Source organism: Neovison vison, chromosome 11, assembly GCF_020171115.1.
Source record: "Neovison vison isolate M4711 chromosome 11, ASM_NN_V1, whole genome shotgun sequence".
Classification (NCBI taxonomy): domain Eukaryota; kingdom Metazoa; phylum Chordata; class Mammalia; order Carnivora; family Mustelidae; genus Neogale; species Neogale vison.
In genome coordinates, this window is record NC_058101.1 from 18116714 (window position 1) to 18137682 (window position 20969).

Sequence of the window (20969 nt, forward strand, 5' to 3'; positions counted from 1 at the left end):
GTCCTGCTCTAATTCGCAAAAATGCTCTTGGAAATACTCTGACTGAATAAAGATATATAGTGAGGGAAGGAAGTCTAATTTTATTTATTTTATTTTTTTTTGTAAAAAATAATTTGTTTGTATTACTAGAAAATGATTCTTATAAAGTGATAGTTTCATTTATTTATTTATTTATTTTTTTGCCAGGTGAAATTTTAAAGGAAAAAAAGCAAAAAGCAATAAAAAACTAAAGAAAGAGAGAAAGAAACAAAGAAAGAAAGAAAGAAAAAGAAACAAGAAAAGAAAAAAAGAAAACAAAAGGAAAAGAAAATGAAGGAAGAAAGAAAAGAAAGAAGAAAGGAAGGAAACTTTGCTCTCTTACTGGTAGACAAACTTGCAAGACCAGCACGAAAGAAAAAGAAAATATCTCTTTTTTCCACTACATTAACAGGACTCAAATTCTGGAGGAACAGAAAGCTGACTATATGTGCAATGCTAGTATCTGTACATTACATAGAAATTGTTCATTTTTTTTCTGCCATTAGTTTTATCATCAGTTAATACAGCAAATCATAAAATATGCATTTAGCATATAATTCTAGAATCCCCTCCATTTCATTATTTTGTTGTTTTATTTTGTATTCCACAGCTATTCCTGCTGTGGTGAATTCAGGTTGTGAGTGACTAAAAACCACTATGTGATACAGTTTTCCTTTGTTTTTATGTTTGTTTGTGCAGCACTCCAATCTAGATGCAGCATTGTTACTAATTTCAAACAACCATTCTGGCCTTTTAAAAATCAGGTCCTTGTTATTATAGTAACAGAGCATCAGAGATGTTAGAACAAACACAACAGAATTTAACAAGGCCACAATGAGCGCCATCTTCTTCGTATCTCGTTCATTAACATAATGAAGTCTCCATCTGAGGGGGAAGGACAGGAAAGGAGAGGGCACAGGGGAATTTCAGCAGTTATCTTTCTCCCCTGGGCTGACCTATAAATCCCAGTTTAAAAAAAAAAAAAAAAAAAGTCTGAAAGTCCGTGTTTGTCTTTCAAGAACAGCGTAAAGATTTAGGAGTACACACATTATTACCACTGCTTATATCAACTCAGAACAGTCCACCAGGTGTTAGCAGTTTCGTTGGTTTCAAGTTCTGTGTCATCTTCTATAGACTAGTGACCAAATGAGCTGGTCCTTTTGAACTGCCCTCCGGAGGGGTCCCATCTTTGTTTGGAGGAACTATAAATCCATCACTGCTGCCGCGCCCTAGCTGGTAGTAGGTGTGCAGCTGATGGACGTGGTTTCTGGAGCCTAGGTTTGGCATGCTTTTGTAGTAAACATCTTCGGCATCACCACATTTGGCCGGTGGGGGTTCGGTCTGGGTGCTGGTGGTAACACTCTCCGCGGCGGGCACACCAGCCAGGGCCGGCATGCTGGTGTACAGAGAGTCCCTGTGGGGTGACTGGAGATCTTCTGTGTGCTCGTTGGTTAGCAAAGGGAAAAAGCTCTCACTGTGGTCTTGGGGGAGCCGCCTTCTGGTGTAATGGTGTGGCTGGTGGTTCTCCGCAGAGTAAACTCTTGGGGGAAGCAAAGGAGCATCGGATTCCTCATGAATGAGTTCCAGGCCCAAACTCTCCTCATGGTTAAAGGAGGTGGCATCATCCAGGACAATGGCGTCGTCTTCACTCCCGCTGCCAAGGTTATTCACCAGCTTGTTCATCAGATTCCTGTTCTGTTCACTGGAGCGCTCGTGGTTGTTCAGGTAAGACGGGATATAGTTGGAAGTGAGTTCCTTCAGAATCTTTTTCTCTAGGGCGGTCTCGTTGTGGTTATAGCCACGGTCTATGATTTGCACACAGTTGCTCAGGTACTCACCACTGGCAATGCTGTAACTATTGCCATGGTTACCATTCAGTGGTAGAGTATCCATGACACTTGTATCCCTGGCATTGTTCAGAAGCCCCTCTGAAAAAGATTACAGAACACTATGACATTTACATCCGACTGGCCGTAGAACACACACACACAAACACAAAAGAAAAACATTTGACTATGAAGTATGTATAAATTGCTAGCATGTTTAAATAAGTCATAAAATGTTTGGAAGTAAAAAAATACTACTAAGTCTATATGTACCTATTATATATACACTTGGACAATCGATAGAAACCTTAGAAATGGACAGGTATCTAACTAAAATAAATCTTTAAATGAATAATTTTAAAAAACCTATCAATTTGCGATTTCCACACAAACATTGCCTGAGAGTATCTGAAGCATATCTGGTTATAACTTAGAAAACAAAACAAAACAAAACAAAACAAAATTTTGGTGTAATCATTCGTTGCTTTCAATTTATACACATCAAAGTCAATTCAGTAATTCATTACCTTTAATTTTACATGTCTTAACATTAAAATAGGTATACTATTAACATAATTCATGTGTGGTGCTTTGAATATACTGTCCAAAGTAAAAGAATCAAGCACTTTCTAACAATTTGATATATAATTTTGTGAGATCCAAATTAATTCCTACACACGAAACCACAAAAGGATTATGTTAAATTTGTCAGTATGATGTAGTCATGAAATAATGCTTAGTCAAATAAGTGGCACATCAAAATAATTTGCACATAGGAACTTTCAAAACAAAACTAGTTGGATTTACTTTCTAAATTTTTTTCTACCTATAAACCCATTAGTGATTGTTTAGGGTCAGTAGGTAAGACTACAAGAAAATGTGTAAAGACACAGGCATATGATTCCTAAAAACATAGTGCTGGTACTAAAGAGTCCATGCCATAATGAATGATGACTTTGTGTGCATATACTAAACTTTGAATTTAAAGAAGATTAAACATTTTATTCTGGGAAGAAATAGTTGCAGTGAAATAAAATTTAACCACATGCTTCTTCAAGGTTTTTGCATTCTCTTGAATAAACAGAAATCCAAGAATCTATAATAGTTCCAAAGTCAGTTCAAATGCAACCACGAAAGAAAATAAAACACAAACATTTAACCAATACTCATAAATAAGAAAGAATATTTCTTTACAGAACAATTAATAGAAGGATTCTATTAAACTTCTCAATACACTACTAACTTGTGAAAATATAGCATTCATTCTATATCTGTGATGCAGTTATGTTTATCAAAACTGAACTTGTTCATGGTTGGTTTAAATAAAGTGTGGACTCTATTTTATATGGACTTCTGATGCATACTCTGTACTCAAGTAACAGGTCCCCAAAACAGGAATGCATAACATATTCATTAAAAGGCAGCCATCACAGACATAGGGTGAAGCGATTTATTTTCATGTTATAAGATATCTTGTAGACAAATCCACAATGTTAAGAAAAATAAAAGTAAATGCTCTTTAAAGGGCCATATGTGATGGGTGAATGCTGCTGTGGAGGGCGCTATGGTATGCTGGATGGTTATGGTTGAGTGACCGATGCATTGAAACGTGTGTATTATTTCTGTTGTCAATGCATTAGGTACAGGTTGGAAACAGCCATAGTAAAATAAAGTGGGTATGCTGCATGGGACATACATTTGTATGATGGAAGGTACTAATAAAAATGAAAAGTTTATGCATTACTTAGCAAAAATAAATGCTTAATTTAAAAACAATTTAACTCACACAAACATTACATGAGACTTAAAAACTATGTTGATCATGTGACACAGTAAAAGAATCAGACAACAAAAGCGTCTAATCTCTATTAACATAAATTTATATAAGTCGATTCATAGGCTCTTTAGTTTTTAAATTGTGAGATGAACTGTTTTTAATAACTACATCATCTATATGTGATGCAATAAAAGTGAACTAAAAAAAATTACATTTGATATGCAATGTTTAGCTTTACTCCCATACTTGTCTCTCTGTAGGGCTCTAAACGACAGCATGAAGAAAAGGAAAGAAAAAACAACAAGTAAGCTTACAGCGACAGTAGAAGAAACATGAGTAAAAAGCAAATTGATGATATGCAGAAAAAAGAGTCAAAGGAAATAATTTCCACTGCCCCAAAATTCATGAGTCTGTGTTACATGGTTTATCATAATTAAAAATACTGAAATGTTAGTCAGAAAATAAGAAACCCCTCTTAACACATGCTAATAAAATGAGTCTTCAATAAGCGTTCGTACAGTTTATAAATGTCAAACAAAAACACATTTATTTTAAAGTTAAGATTATTACACCAACCGAGGAGAGTAAAGATTTGAGTGCAAGCCACGACAATTTCCACAACTATATTTCAGTCATCCGTATATTATGTGTATGTTTACCTGAACATACCTGCTTCTAAGGAATGTTATTTAACTTTAAAATTTTTCAGTGAAATTATATCAAATCTTTAGCTTGTATACAGAGAAAAAAAAACACAGTTGTAGGTTTCCATAATTGTGTGTTTTTCCTTTATGTATCTTTTCTCTTCATGTAAAAAGGTTATCTTTCCCCCACTGTACCTATATAAATGCTTCTTATCATTTGTGAATAATACTGATCAGAACTGTCATTTCTGGAACTCTTATTCAAAAGTTGTGTAACTATGGAGAAAGAAAAAGGTTAAATCCAACCATTACTTGGTATCAAGACAACGTGAGAGCAAGAAAAATATCACCGTCAATACCAGATTTTCTTCTGGATTGTTACACAATCATTTGCAATCAAACCATTTTAGAGTTAATCCTTTAAAAAACAATCCTAGCAAAATTATTTTAAAAAAAAACCACTCATATTTTCATCAGGTCATAAAGGACAGCTCTTGCTGAACTTGTTTACAGGAAGGTTAAATCATCACAAACATAAAAACCAGGAAGCTCACTGGGCTAGCTCATTTCAGGAGATCCCAGCTGATTAACCATTAAAACATTATAATAAAATATTAAATAATAAATACATAAATAAATAAAAATTAAATAATAAAACATTAACCATTGCTTTAGAGATATGGTTTTTGGACTTAGAAGTTGATTCATTTCTCAGAAAAGACCAACAGTATTTCAAAATGGAGAGGAAAGTTCTTTTAAAGTTTCCAAATAACTTTAGAAAAATAATTTGAATGGAAGAGCCAACCAGTCTATTAACAGATGGAAATCGTTTGCAAGCTCATCATGGCTCCTTCCCTAAATGATAGAATTTTAGAACTGGAAAGCCCATGAGAGATGACTGAAGTTCAGCCCCTGCTTTTCAGGGATGAAAAAACTGCAGCCAAGACAGGCTGGGCCCCATCTAACCCCACCCTGCTAATAGTGGCAGAACTGAGATCGGAAAGAAATCGCACAGATTTCCTCTGTGCACCGCCATCTATGTCCTCTTCATATCCGCCTTAGGCTTTGAAGCCATAACAGAATATTTATTTATATATTTTATAATATAATCTTGTAATCTTACTGACTATAATATATTCTTCATTATATCCTGTCCTAAGGGTATGTCTTTCTTTAAGTTGGAGGATAGAATTAAATTGCTTTAAAATGTAAATTATTTTGTAAAATCGTGACTTCCTCTCTATTTTATGTCTTGTTGACAGGTTAATCTATAGCGAGATTTATCTTACAAAAATTGAATTCTCTAGCACTGACAAGATGATAATGGTCCAAAAATACTATGCATGAAGTTTTAAATATTTCCACAGACAGACTCTGAATCCAATATAATAAAAGTATATTAGTCATCTTTATTCCTAACTCTATATGCTTCAGTAACTCTATAAACACATCTCTACATATTTTAAGTAAAGGCATTACAAACAAATATGGATACTTTAAATCTGAATGCTTCTTTGCTTGGATGGCACTGGTGCAACTGAATTAAGAGAACCCACAGAACAGAAGCAAGTGGTAATTCAACATAAACCACTCCAGTACATACCGAGTCACCTATATTTCATGTAAGATTTCCCCTTGCCAGTAAGAATATTAAGTGCATTCATCTGAAAGCATAAGATTAGTATCAACATGACAATCACTAAGATATATTTTTGGTCAGTGGTAAAAAGAATTACATTAAGCACACTATAGTTTAACATCTTAAAAAGTTTTTACACATTAAACAGTTAAACAATTTCACTTCTGACTCTGAAAAACATGAATAAAATTATTTACTTTTATTTTTAAGAAAAGTCAGTAGACTTTACTTAATTTACTGACAAACACAGTAAATCCATTCAGAAGAATCCTTTGTGTATTTCTTGATAATCTTAAGAGCAGTATTCAGTAATAATTTCACAGGAGTAAAACTTTATACCTTTATGGTATTATTTTAAATGTTGTGTTGAGAAAACTTCACTTTCATAGTGTTTATAGTAGTGTTCCATCCTTAGAAAAATCCCCTAATTTATGATACCGGTAAAAATAAAATACGAAGGCAGATATTGAATTAGGGAAAACATAGATCAATAATTATTAGTTGTTCATTACATAAGGCATTAGAAATTATATCTGATAAAAAAGCTGAAGAAAAGGTTATTTAAATTTTTATTTGTTTTATAACAATATTAAATAAAATTAAACAATTTTTATGGCTTTTTAACAACTCTTTGCATAAAGTGAATGTAGAATAGATTTAATTTGCAGATATGATGCAAATTTTTACCTAACATTACTGAAAACTTACTGATATGTAAGTACATTGTAAAACTTTAATGACACAATTACTGTCACTTAGCCTAATTAAAAAAAAAACACAAGCGTTCAAAGGTCTGCAGAATTGTTCTGTCCAGTCACATTTATTGTGTTGTGAAATGTACAGTTCATTGAGTGCCACAGTGAAACAGAGATATCGACAAAGGAGAGACGACTCCGAAGGGGAGCCATGAAGAAGGACCCAGAAGCTACCTCATATTGATGGCACTAGGGAAATGGAGGACTGGAAGAAGCCACATGATCTGCTTTCAAAGTATTTAAAAGGACTGACAGAGAGAGCAGAAGCATACTTTGCTCTTCTTTGCTCTAGAGGGCAAATCAAAGCGTCCTGCCCAGAGGCAAATTTCAGCTCACTGGAAGGAAAAAATCTATGTAACAAATGGAGCATTTCAACCATTGCAAGTCTGAAATCCTGAGGTCAGAAGGGTCCCATCAGAGAGGCACACGGGCTGACAGAACGCCAGCACCGTGGTGAAGAGGGTCCATGAGCTCTGTTCCTTCTTTTGATTCTAAGACAGGCAGGCCTTATGGAACTTGATAAATCAAAAGTTCCCTTAATTACTTCATCTTAGTGAGAAACGGTTTGACCATATTCCTGAAGTCACTTCCGTGTTACTGACTTCAGTATTTTTGAGGTAAGTTAACATCATCCTACGGATCTGACAAGGTGTCACGTAGGAAGCTCAGAAGGCTTTAGACACCCAATGGCAGTGCTGTAACACACACACTCGTATGGAACGGCCATCCACACCGAGTTTTACTCACTCGCCACACTCTTATTTCACCTCTGACTGAGAAGGAAAAGAAAGCACAAAGATGCCCACCGAGAATAACAGGAATTTTATTCAAAATTGCCTGGGAAAGCTAAATACGGCTAATCTATCACATCCAAGTTCAAAGAACCACTTAAGCCTCTTTGTTACAGTGAATTTTCTTTCAATATAATATTACATAATTGGATCCCTAACTAGGGCTTTTCCTTTAGGAAACTTTTATTTGAATAGTTCCTGCCTGTGGTCTCTTCCATAGGATATGGATAGTTTTAATTTCTTGCGCTTCAGTACATCATTTTTTTATTCTTAGAAAAGGTAGAGTCATGTCCAAACGCTTATAATAGAAGTGGTTTTAAAGAGATTTATGGTTATTTATTGACATGCGGTTAAATTTCTTTATCCTTTAAAGCTGGAGGATATTCAGAAGAACCATATCCCAAAGCCTTGTTTTTCACACATAGCCACGGTAGGGGGGAAAAAAAAATCATGACCTTCCTGAGCCAGCTCACCCTGGTAATGGCAAGCTAGTGTGGAACCTGACTTGCTATTGTTCAGTTCAGTAGCAAACTGAATGGCTCTTTTCTCCACGGCTTAGTTCCATGTAATTTTCCATGGTGTTGGCCTAAGTGCTTTCGCCAATACTGATGCCTTGTGCCTAGAGTGTGCGTCATGGCTTAATAATGTAAGCTCATTTTCTTGGTCTTATAACACTGAGACTCTTGAATCAAGTCCTCCTTTATCTTACTTACCTTAAGCAAATGTCTCTTTTCTCAAAATAAATACATAGGTATTTAATATAGAAATCAATCAACAACAAGAAAAGCACTGACACATCACAATACATTTTATAACGTTACAAACACAGATTGATGAATCAAGCATTTGTTTATCAGAAGGAAGGGATCCAGCTGTTACAAAGGAAAACCTAAGGAAAATGGAAAATAAAAGCACCAAGAGGGGTGGAAGACGAAAGGAGTCTGTGTGTCTGCTTCCAAAAGAAAGAAAGGCAGGTGGAAGGAAAGAAAAATAGAATGTGGCCGTAAAAGCTACATAAAATGGGACTCTCACTTGAAAAAATTAAGATAAACTCCAGCACACCTTGTGCGTTGTACATGCTGACAGAAGGGTTGTTACAGACCGCCGGTTCCCCAAGCAATGTATTATAGGGATTGTTAGTACCATGCGGACGAAGCAGAGCATTGCTTATAAGATGATTAGCCATGGCTCCTGGAGCAGCCCCATAGAAAGACAGAGAAAAAAAAAAAGGTCAATCAGGCAAATGTGTTTGAAAAAAAGAAAGGAAACATTTAGAATGACAACAGTTGATACAGTCCTGATTACAGGCAGGCAGCTAATTAGACTCAAAAATATATGCCACTAAAGCACACATGTTTCCAATAATGCACATATCCGAGAGTCAGTGGGAAAGAAAATGGTTTACAATGTTGATTAAGCCACATTTAGGGTGTTCTCTTTCCCAAAGTGTAAGCAAGAATTTATTCCCATGCTTGCTAAAAATTAAAAAGAAAAATTAAAATTAAAATTAAAAAAAAAGCAAAATACAGTCTTCCATACAAACAAAACAAAACAAAAGCTGGAAAAAAAATTAAAGCAAATAAACAAAACATTCCCTCATTCACAGAAACCACTGGGTTGTTCTCAATGAAAATAAAAAAAAGAATAAAAGGCAACATTTACGATAAAACACTCATTTGGAGAGCAGTTGTTGACACAACAGAAGAATTTGACATCTCTTAAAATTCTATGGAAAGGAATTCCTTACGTTGAAATAAATGAATACATAATCACTCTTATTAGTACACCATAATAAGCATACTAATTAGGTGAATTTACAAATCTGATAAAATAATCATATGGATATTATTTTAAAATATTTTTTAAAAATATGCATTCTGTAATATCCAGCACATATATAATTCCATTTTCCATTTTCCAACTGGTTGTTTGAAGTTTGGCACAGCAAAGTCGCAGAGTAAAATTATTTCATCTCTTTGTGAATAGAGGTACTTAATTCCAAACATATCATTGGTATGAATTGCAACCTCCCTTTCCAAAACTGCTTAACCAAAAAAACCCAAAAGATCACAGTAACAGTTTTATTAAATATAATTAGGTCATGTATAAAATGAAGGCAGAATGCATGTTTATGTTAGTTGATAAGGAAAATGTGATTGAGGACAAGAAAATGTAAATTGTATGGGGATAGTCGGGTTGAACACAAATATAAGGTTACGAATAATATATAAATTAGAGAATGAAAATATGATATATAGACCAGGAGAAAATATTTGCTAACAAATGCACACATATTTGCAATTCAACAGAAGATTAGTATCTGGAATATTGAAAGAACTCTCAAAAATCAACAGTAAAACAACAACAATAAAAAAAAACCCCAAACAGAAAACAAACAAACAAAAAAACCCAATCCAATTACAGAATGGGCCAAAGAAATAAACAGACATTTCACAGCAGAGGACATACAGGTGACAAACAAGCCCATGAGAAGAATTGCTATTATCTATAGAGGAAACACAGTTTAAAACAACAATACAATATCACTAGACACTGGAAATTTCAGTGGTGACAAAATTAAATGCTGGCGAGGATGAAAAGAAAGTGGATCATTCACACTTCACTGGGGGAATGTAAGAGACTACAGCTACTCTGGAAAGTAGTTTGGCAGTTACTTCTAGAACTATCCATGCAGTTACGGTACCACCCAGCAATTGTACTCTTGGACACTCATCCCAGATGGAATGGAAACTTATGTCCCCATAAAAACCTATTCGTGGATGTTCATGCAGCTCTACGTATAATAGTCTGTAAGAGGAAACATCCCAAATAGCTTTCAGCTGGTGAATGGTTAAACAATCTGAAACACGTCCCTACAATGGAATACTACTCAGCAATAAAAAGGAATGGGTACTGATACACATAACAAACTGGATGAATTGCTGGATAATGAGAGAGAGTAAAAAAGACAATCCAAAAGGTTATGTACTAAATGATTCCATATATATGGAAATTATTTATTTATAATATATTTATAATTTATTTATATAAATTTTATTAAACATTAAATATTAAGTATTTTTTGATATAGATACTGTTCTTGAAATGACAAAAATTATAGAAACGGGGAAGAGATTAGTGGTTGACAGAGTTCAAGATGCAAGCGGGAGGGAAGCGGATGTGGTCATACGGTTAGGAACAGGCAACATGAGGCTTCCTTGTGGTTATGGAGCTACTCTGTGTCTGGACTATGGTGCTGTAAACACCACCTACTCTTGTGATAGAATTGCATTGAACTAAACACACACACACGCACACACAAATACAACTAAGTATAAGTAATATTGAAGACATCGGAACAAGATTGCTAGCTATTGGTCAGTATCTTCGCCATGATTTTGTAGTATAGTTTTACAAAGATATTGAGGAACACCGGGCACAAGGTCACAATTGCTTCATTATTTCATATAACAGCAAATTGATCCAGGATTATCTCAAAATAATAAGTAATTTATATTGAATGAATGAAACAAAAATGTTGAGTAACTTGTAGAAAACGTAAAGGGCGCCTGGGTGGCTCAGTTTCTGCCTTCGGCTCTGGTCATGATCCCAGGGTCCTGGGATCGAGCCCCAGGTCGGGCTCTCTGCTCAGAGGGGAGTCTGCTTCCTCCTCTCTCTCTGCCTGCCTCTCTGCCTGCTTGTGATCTCTCTCTCTCTCTCTGTGTCAAATAAATAAATAAAATCTTTTAAAAAATGTAAAATAAAGGAGAAAAAGCTTGGTTATGATAGTTTTTTATTTTTATTTTTTTCAAAATCAAAGCTCTTTGTGATACAGTAAATTATCAGTCAAATAATGCATACTTTATCTCATTTTTAATTTTTTAAAATAGGTTCTATGCCCAACACGGGGCTTGAAATGATGACCCCGAGATCAAGAGCTACGTGCTCTACTGAGCCAGGCACGTGGCCCAAATAACACATACTGTAACCTCTAGATTTACAGGACAATACAGCTTCTCAGATCTCTAAAGCTGGATTGATTCCTTGAGGAAATAAGCCATGTGCCTGTATTCTATATAACCTGCAAAGAATTAGCACAGAATTTTTCACTTATTAAATGAGAATTTGCTGAAATTGTACAACATATACATTCAAATAGTCTTAACACAGTTGAGATGGCAGAACTTTAATTTATCATACAGTGGGTCATTCAGGCTATTACTTTCCACTGATAAATACATAGAATACTAGCAGAAAAACTACAAAGAGTTGGCTACAGTGCCTTTCAGGTAAAAAATGGAATACTGTAAATCTTAAGCATGTGTATCGTTGATGTTACCCATATTTAAAATTGTTAGAGACTAGACCGGGTCTGCACAACATCTTTAAAAAGCAAATTACCTGTAAATTGTACCTGCTACCTAATATTTATTAATATAGCTTCTTTCAAGTAAAAAGGAAAGTCAGTTTTCCAATACAAATGATAAAATTATTCTAAGAATTTCAATAGAAAATGAAAGGTGCAAACAACTTAAAATGAGCTAGGGTAAAAACCTTAGAGATAAAATTGCTCAAAATCATTACATTCCTTTACAGATCAAATAAGGGTTAGACCTTTGTGGCTGGGGCTTATATCTGTATTTCTATACATTTTCTTTCATGACTACATATGACTTAATTTGAACTAAATAAAAAATAAATAAGCTACAAAGATTGCCTGCTACTCCCCTCCTTGCTTCATATAGATTACAAAAGAAAATATTCTTTTGTCATATCTGTCTATATATGTATTCTTTTCTAGACCAGTGTAAAAGAATACACTCTTTAGTGCTTTAGGATAAGGAAATAGGGGAGTTGGGAAGAACCAATCACAAGCAAAAAGCAGGTGAATCAATATTTTCTGTTCTCTTTATCATTGTTTATAAAAAAAATTAAAAATATAAGGACATAAAATTTAATCATACAAAAATGGAGTTCTGTAATTGAATTCCAATGAAGCTAACAAAATTGTGATAGAAAACCCATCCGGCTTTAGCTTTCCTACCATCAAGTTCTCTTCCGGTTTTTTAAAAGTATTTTCTAGTTTTCGATTGTATTGAAGACACCTTTATTAATCAAACTACTAAGGTAGGAAGACTGAGTTTTTTAATCAATTCCTGCTAATCTGGAAAGGCCAGCAACCATCACAGAAACGCGATTGGTACACAGTCACGCTGTGACACAATGTTGATTAAATGGAACAAAGTTTAGTCCCAGCCACATGGCTTTGGTAGGTGGCTTCCTCAAATCGGGACACAATCCAGATCAGATAGTGATCTTACAGCCAAATGTGTGACATGCGGTCATAATTAGAGATCCACTTGCCTTTAAATCTACAACCACACAAACGCTTATAAAAACAATCTAAAACTTTCCAACAAAATACGCTTGTTTATCATGGGTATTAAGAGCCTTTTTTCCTGATAGAAAGTGAATCAGTTATGCATCAGGTTTATGGATTTGCTAGTTTGAAAGAAGAAGGGATATGTCTGAGTAACCAATCAGTTCTCTCTCATTTGACTCCCCTAGTGTAAGAAGGCGATCCTTTTTCCAAGGACATTCAAAGCTTGCAAGAGGTCATTTTTCCTGTTGCCATTCCAAACAAGAGCAACAAGGCATTATCACATGGTTCCTACCGTGCCCACTCACAGTTAGTCACATCAATGGTACCACCTTTGAAAGGTGGCCCTTACTGTGTCAGAAACACTGCCTTTTTGCCAATGCCTAGAACTCTGAAGTGAAAACTTGTATAGAACCTGTCTTCTTGGGTCTTTAGCGTGCCAAGTTACTTTTATCCTTCCCTATAGCTGCACTGCGTTTCACTTGTCTGTGCTGAAGCCTATGCTGTTTGCTTCTGGCTGTGTTTCCCCAATTTACTCAGGTCACTTTGAATTCTGATACTATTTTCCAAGGTTCTGTCCATCCTGTCTCTTCCTCTTCCCTCCGACTTACTCCTGATTTGTAAACTTCCTTTCTAATAGCTGTGAAATTGCGGCAGACTTCCAAGAAGATAAGTGTTTACAGACCATCTGTCACTGTTTCTCAGCTGAAAGTTAAGCTTACTGGTTAGTCAGGCTGAAGACACAAATAGGCTGATGTTGCGGGGTTGAGGAAAAGATAGTTACAACACTGCATATGGGAAAAAAACGTTTATGTGCAAATTTCACTAGAATGTAAGCCCCAGGAAAGCAAGCAACACATGGGGTTTTATTACTACCCTTATACCAAGTGTCTAGAATAGTTCCTGGGGCTCAGTAATATTTGTTATTTAATGAAAAAAAAATGTGAACTTGGGGTGCCTGGGTGGCTCAGTGGGTTAAAGCCTCTGCCTTTGGCTCAGGTCACGATCCCAGGGTCCTGGGATAGAGCCCCGTACCGGGCTCTCTGTTCAGCAGGGAGCCTGCTTCCTTCTTTCTCTCTGATGCCTCTCTGCCTACTTATGATCTTCGTCTGTTAAATAAATAAATAAAATCTTAAAAAAAAAAAAAAGTGAACTCTATGGCAATCTTCATGTATCAAACTAAAGCAAGTAATTTTATCAATTATGAGCAGTCTTATAATTTGAACAAATTTCTTAGGAGCATCAATTGTCCAATCCCTATGTAATTTCTTCCTCTCCTTCTAACACTGTACCAGGTCCTATACTATTGAAATTTTAAAGCAGAAATAGACACTCATATAATTATTTGGAAATTCAAAATGCTACCTGAATGCTAACTGCAGATAATATGATAAGAGGGGGAAAAATAGCTTAGCACAGCCCGCTGAAAAGAGCTTAAAGTAAAAAAATCTCCAAGTGACTATGTAAGAATAACTACTCCTTAATTATCTGATTCACTAAATCCTGGCTACATTCTAGTCAAAACTGCTCCTTTACCATCCCAAACAAGGGTTAGCTCTTTAAGAAAACCATGGAAAGGAATTAAATTGAATTTCAATATATGCGAATCATCAATAAAGCTGTCCACAGAGAGCCTAACACGAGACACAGGCGAAAACAGGACACAAAGCATAAAGGGCTTTCATACTCCATCCTGAAAAACTCTGGGAAGTTTTTCTGACGATTATTTGAAAGTCAGATCCTAAAGCCACTAAAAAACACTAAATGTAAAATCACAGATCTTTTAAGAAGAGTCTTTTTCTTTTTTACTTAGTTTCTACTTGAAGATGGAAAAGTTTTTGAATGAGTGCAATTTGAATGGAATAATAACGAATACACTCTTTTCAAATGCATGGTTTTACCACGAAACTGTTGTATTTCTTTCCTTACGAAAATAAAATAGGTGTTTTGACACGGGGAGGCCTTGAACGACAGGATTGTCTAGGTTGGTTCAGTGTGATACGTGTAATTGAGGCCTGGAAATTGAACGTAGAGCGGCAGGCTCTGAAACTGTGAAGTAAAAAAATAGATCTGAGAAAGAGATGACAGTTGAATCCCACTTGAATCCATATTATATCATTCAGAAACCTAATTCAAACAACGTCTCTTCTTGACAGCAGGCTAACAAAAGTACACTGAAAAGCTCTTAAAATAACTTGAGTTGTCGCTTTGTTCTTCCCCTCACACTTTTTTTTTTTTTAATGTGCTTTCATTCTTATTTGTTCTTATGGGGGAAAGCCAAGTTGCCTAGTTCTAGACGTTGGTGTTCTAATGAACCAGCTGAATACACCATTCTTGAAAGTTGCATACCAACATTACTAATTTTTAAATTCTTGTTATTTATGAATATCTAGGATGGTAAATGTTCGTTTCATTCCAATAGAACAGTTTTATCTGGATAGGTCTTTCTTCTTTAATATACCTTGTCCTCTATTCTGTTCCCTCATGGTTCTCTCTCCCTTGATATGACATCTTTTGCTTTTATGAAGTCGTTTCCAAGACATAGATTGACTAATGTGTATAAATCAGAGCTCTGTAGAAAGCAGAGTTACTACTGGATGATACCGCTCTGCTTCGGTCTTCAGAACTTGACTTTGGCATTTTCATACAAGTAAAGAATAGTTTCACTGAAGATGGCATTTTTCATGGAATTATAATACTAACTTTGGTATTAAGCAAGGGCTCTTTTACCAAAAGATGGTATATATTGAGCTGTGAGACTCTTAAAATTGAATGTGAAACTATAGGTTTGTGTGGTTAGTTATACGTGCACACATGACTGCATTTCTTTCTTGTGAAAGTGTCCCGTGACTCTGATTTCCTTTACAAAGAGCTAAGAACACTGGTATAGAGAAAAAAAAAAAGAAAAAGAAAAAGAAAAATATAAGTCTTTTTCTTTAGCGTATGAACTATATTATAAACAAGAAAACTGTTGAAAGTGAATCAGAAGTACCCCCAAAGACGTCTTCTGACTATAAGAATCACCTGATGAGCTGCTGTATAATGTAACAGAGAAAGGTTATAACTTAGAATTTAGAAGGGAGTAAGATTTTAGTATTATTTAATCTATTACCATCATTTACTACATAAAGAAACATTTATAAGCCCAGAGACATTGAGAATTTATTCAAGGTCACACCTGACTCAGGTAGTTTTATTCAAACACATTTCAATCAGTGATTTTCAAACGTTTTTTAGCATCCTCTCCCAAAAATATGTTTCAGTGAAATTTTATCAGGAGCCTGATAGGAGTGCATTACTTCTCTCTCATCTGCTTTTCTGTAATGCTCAATTATTTAACTTTCATTTTTGTTTGTTTATGTAATATTAGTGAATACACGAATATGGCAATTAATCAACAAAGAGACTTCCACAACTCTGGAGAGCTGATTCAATAGGTATTATCTATTGTTAGCATTTTTTCCTATTTTTTCTTTGTCTGCATAACAATACAATATCATATCACACACAATCTACAGAAAGAGTGCAAAAATGATCACGTTCAATTTTAAAGGGCTACTTTATACAATAGCAACAGCCATTTGAATCAAGACTAAGTTGTTTATAATAATGAACTAAACTAAAAGAATCTACATGCTATCCTTAAAAATAATATAAAAATCACAGAAAATATAATTTTATAATTTGTACTATTTTTATTCAAATAATTAATGAAGTTATGAAGTGTCAAAGAAGAAATACTTCATGGAAAGCCAAGAACCCTTTCAGCATTTTTTTTCTAAAGTCATAAATTGAAGAGCTGACATCTTGATTTATCACACTGTGCACTTTTAATAGCCAACAAGTTTGCTATTAAATTTTAATCAACCTGCCCTATTAAATTTCTTTCAAATGGTTCAGAGATTCTTCAGCTTTTTTAATAGCAAATTCATTCACTGGGAATCTATTAATATGGACTTCAACGACATGTTTTCTTCAAAGTACAGATTGGGTTATTGTTAGTTCAAAATGAAATTAAATGTTTTGAATGCAGAGGTGTTGTCTCTGTTTCAATAGATAAGCTCAGAGTTTTAGATATGGGAACCCTATAAATTATCTCTCTTTCCCTATATTTTGCACTAATTGGCTTAATATCTGTCTTCTTGTTCAGACACATGAGTTTTTCTTCAGTAAATACTTAGAAGTCAAATTACTGGGCCATACATTCTACATTTCAATTCAGAATATATTGCCCAAATTCTGTCAAATGTATTTGCACCAATTCCCACTTCCAGGAGCAGTATAAATCTCTCAGATTCTTACCAGGACTTAGTATTGTAAGCTTCACATTTTTGCCAATCTGATCAGAGTATACAATGATATCTCATATTACTGTTAAACTTTGTATTTCCCTGGTTATCAAAAAGATGCGGTAATTTTTCATGTCTATTACCCATAAGGGTTTCCTATTTTGTGAATTGCCTGTTCTTATCTTTTGCCGATATATATTGATTTGTAGACATTCTTTATACAACATGGCATAACATTTTGTCTGTGCTATGTTGTTTACATACATAATATCTTACTATTATGAGTACTGTTTATATTTTGAGGCTAGAAATTTATGTTTTTCTTATAATTTATAATCTGTGTTTTGTTTTTAAGAACTCTTCCTTTAACCTAAAGTCTAAAGTTTTTATAAATATATATATAAGCTCTAAAGTTTTATTTTTCGTATTATATATTTTATGTATTTTTATATTATATCATATTACATTATATAGTATAATTATATCTAATAATTTTTCATAATTAACTGAAAACAAAACTGCTTAGAGATCTCTGGTTTTCTGACTGCTCAAGCCAACAGTGGTAAAATTAAAACTCAGAATTCTTGGTGAATCTTCACTGCACAATGGTGTAAGTGGTTAATCGGCAGTTGACATGATGAACATATACCATTCAGACATTCATCTCTATAACTCATTCTTTGTGGCCAAAGGCATGCATTTCTGTGTGTTATTAACTTGGGACTTGTTGAATGCTGGACATTTTTAAATATATTTTATAGTACTACAAACAAAAAATACTAGGCCTAAAGATAACGAGCCGTTTGCTTAACCACAGGCAAAACAACAGTAAATTACAGTTCTTTTTAGTAAATTAAAGGCATTTCACAAAAGAATATTTGTCATTGCCATTCACACTATAACTACTTAATTATTTTCTCTACATTGGATTATCTCTTGATATGTTAATGGTATGTAGTCAGTTCCACAGCTACAGGTATTTGTAAATCACACATTCCGTGTGCATTTTCATTTAATAAAACACACTTCAGAAAAAAGGAAGGGAAGGAAAGCATAATGTAATTACTTAACAATATGAAATGCTTTACCATCGTGAAGGAAACACGACTTTTTGTATAACGCTCTGCCCTACATCGGCATACTTTCCTATATTGAGCCAATTACATAGCTTACATGCAGGCCTATCCTGGCTAAAACTTGAATATTACTAAATTTGGAACTGATATTTAGAAAGATATGTCTGAGAAAAATAAAGTAAAACAAAGTGTCTATGAATACAAAGATTCTTGATAACATTCAGAGAAGGCCTGTTTTATCATATAATCATGATCAGTTCTGTTCTGTTCTGTTTAGCCTGAGTCTCTTTCAGGAAACTTACATTGTTTCTACTTTTCTACAACAAGATTAACTATCTTCCTTCAATCTGTGTATCCTCTCCAATCTTTCTTAATTCTCCAGTGGTTTTTCTAGGGTTGTAAATTATGTTCTATGAACGTGATGAGTTACTTGTCTTAGTTTTTGAAGCACCCGCATTCCTTACAATGATAAATTATGAAGAAAGTCTATTATGAAAATCATAGGAGAACCTATCACATTAAACACTGTTAAATGGCATGCAGTGATATAAGGCTGAGCTATATAAAGTGCGTGGTTCTGTATGCAATGTCATTCAATAAACTAGGAGCTATTTTAATTGGATACTGCACAATTATTGGTAATCACAACTCAAGTATCTTTTTTCTAATGAGGTCTCTTTTGCCTAACCATATATCCCTCTTCCATGATTTAATTTTTCATGTAATTGAATTAATTCCTATTGATTTTAAAAGTAGCAGATATAAATTAATACAATTCATTTCTTAGAAAAAAATACTCTGAACAAGTAATGACTTTGTTAGTTAACTTTGGATGCTGTGTACCACATTTATATCATCGCAAGCTTTATGTTTACAGTACAGTAGGAACCCTTCTCCAGATGAGAGGTACAGTCAGGCTTGTTTTTAAATTTTAATTATAAGACATTTCATACTTTTTGTCAAAACTGGAATTAGCACCTAAAAATAGTAAATTTAATTTATAGCATTATCAGTGTCTATTTGAAGTTAATGCAAACAGATTTTCTACTTGTTCTAGGCACTTTTACGTTGTTCTGACAGAGGACAATATCAAATTCAATAGTACAACTATATGGGCAAAGTTCTACCTTTGCTTGGTGCTATGCTGAATTATTATAGGCAGAAGCTATTTACCTGATTTTTAAACACAATCTTTGCTCTGACCAAAATGTTCATCCTTTCACTGAAACATAAGAAATTAAAGATAAAAGATTCTAACAATAAAATACCTTGAGAACTTCCAGCAAAGAAAAGAAGAATGATTATAAATACCTTGCAACCTAAGTCCTAAAATCAGGCAATAATGTATAGCAAATCAGCATATTCCGTATCAAATCGTTCTGAAAAATATTACCAATCCATCTTTCTCGATGTTCACAGTGTTTTAAAAGCTTTTATTTCCCTAAATGAATAGGATGAATCCACTCTAAAGAAAAAAGCACAAAATAAAGTAGAAGGAAATGAATAGTATGTGAAGGAAATTAAGAAATAAAGTTGTTAATGCTTGTGGTGTTAAGTATATCGTATTTCCCTGGGAAGGGAGAAAAATACCTTTATTCTAATCTTAGCCAGGTTCATGAAAAACTGTCCTCATAAGAAAAGAGTGAACATTTTTGTTTTCCTGAGTAGGGCTGTGCAGTCAGAAAGATCTTGTTTGGACTCTAGACTTCATCCTTTATTAGCCATTCCACGTGGACAAGTAACCAAAAAACCCAGCTTCTTCATGGATATAAGATAATGGATGAATACTGAATAGTGTACAATAGATAAAATATACCCACTAAAGGAGAAATCCCAAAGCATTCAAAAACTATAAAGAGCCACACTGTGTTCAAGTAGAGAAAAGAATACCAGGGATTTCTGAAGAGAAGTTGAGTATGTATATTTAGTTTTTAAAAATAGATTTTTTTAAAAAAAATCATATCCTCAGCAACTTATATGAAACAACAGCAATATTTCAAAAATAAGTGGGAATTTTTTATAGCACTATATTTAGAAATTAGTAAGGTAACTCACTGCAGCTCGTTTGATTTATGACAAGGAGATGAGATACGGCTAACTGTATATAAGGCAGTAAGATAATAAACTATAATAATAAGGAATCTACATAGAGCATTCTCTTTGTGAAGGTATCTATAAAAGCTATAATAATAGTAATAGTAATAACAGTAAAGTACAAACCATTTTTACTATTGTGTAGTTGGCAGTGAGAGGTTGGATGATTTAAAGGAGTCATATCAAAGAGACAAAGTTAAAAGCAAAGCATAAGAAGGACTCACTGGGCAAGCATTTTGGAATCTTTATTTTTCAATTCCTGCCAGCAATTTATAGCAAGAACATTTGCCCCTGATTGCCTAGAAATCAATATTTAAATATATTTCATTTTGTAATAGAGAATTCATTCTGAAAATTATTTGGTCTCTTTGAGTTAGGAATCAAGATATTAATAGCATTGTTTAATTATCTATTTGGCATAACATTTCGCTTTTAAAATCTGTACCTATTTTGCTTTTGTGTTATTAAACTGATTTTCCTAACACAGAAGATATCCTTATTTCATTGTACATGCAAATTTCACAAATAGATGTCAGATTATAGTAGGATTTGGTTAATATTTATAAACAACTTTATAACCCTTCAGAACAGCAAGACTTTTCAGAAATATGACATATTTTATGCATATAAAGCCATATTATATTTAATGAGATTAATAAAGTACACCAAATGAGTATGAA

General features: G+C 34.0%; 1 protein-coding gene across 12 annotated transcripts in view; it reads right to left on the bottom strand.

Annotated features, from left to right (window-relative positions):
• Positions 1-281: 281 nt before the first annotated feature.
• ADGRL3 (adhesion G protein-coupled receptor L3) overlaps positions 282-20969 on the bottom strand; it is a 793594-nt gene continuing 772906 nt past the window's right edge. For 8 of the 12 annotated variants that reach the window (XM_044268169.1, XM_044268166.1, XM_044268170.1 and 5 more), the window contains one exon: positions 282-1946. In XM_044268169.1, coding sequence (XP_044124104.1) covers positions 1147-1946 — 800 coding nt within the window. In that variant the 3' untranslated portion in view covers positions 282-1146. Of the gene's footprint in view, positions 1947-3833; positions 3886-8512; positions 8642-14798; positions 14880-20969 lie in introns of those variants that run through there. The other 4 variants (XM_044268172.1, XM_044268171.1, XM_044268179.1 and 1 more) reach the window with 3 other exon arrangements.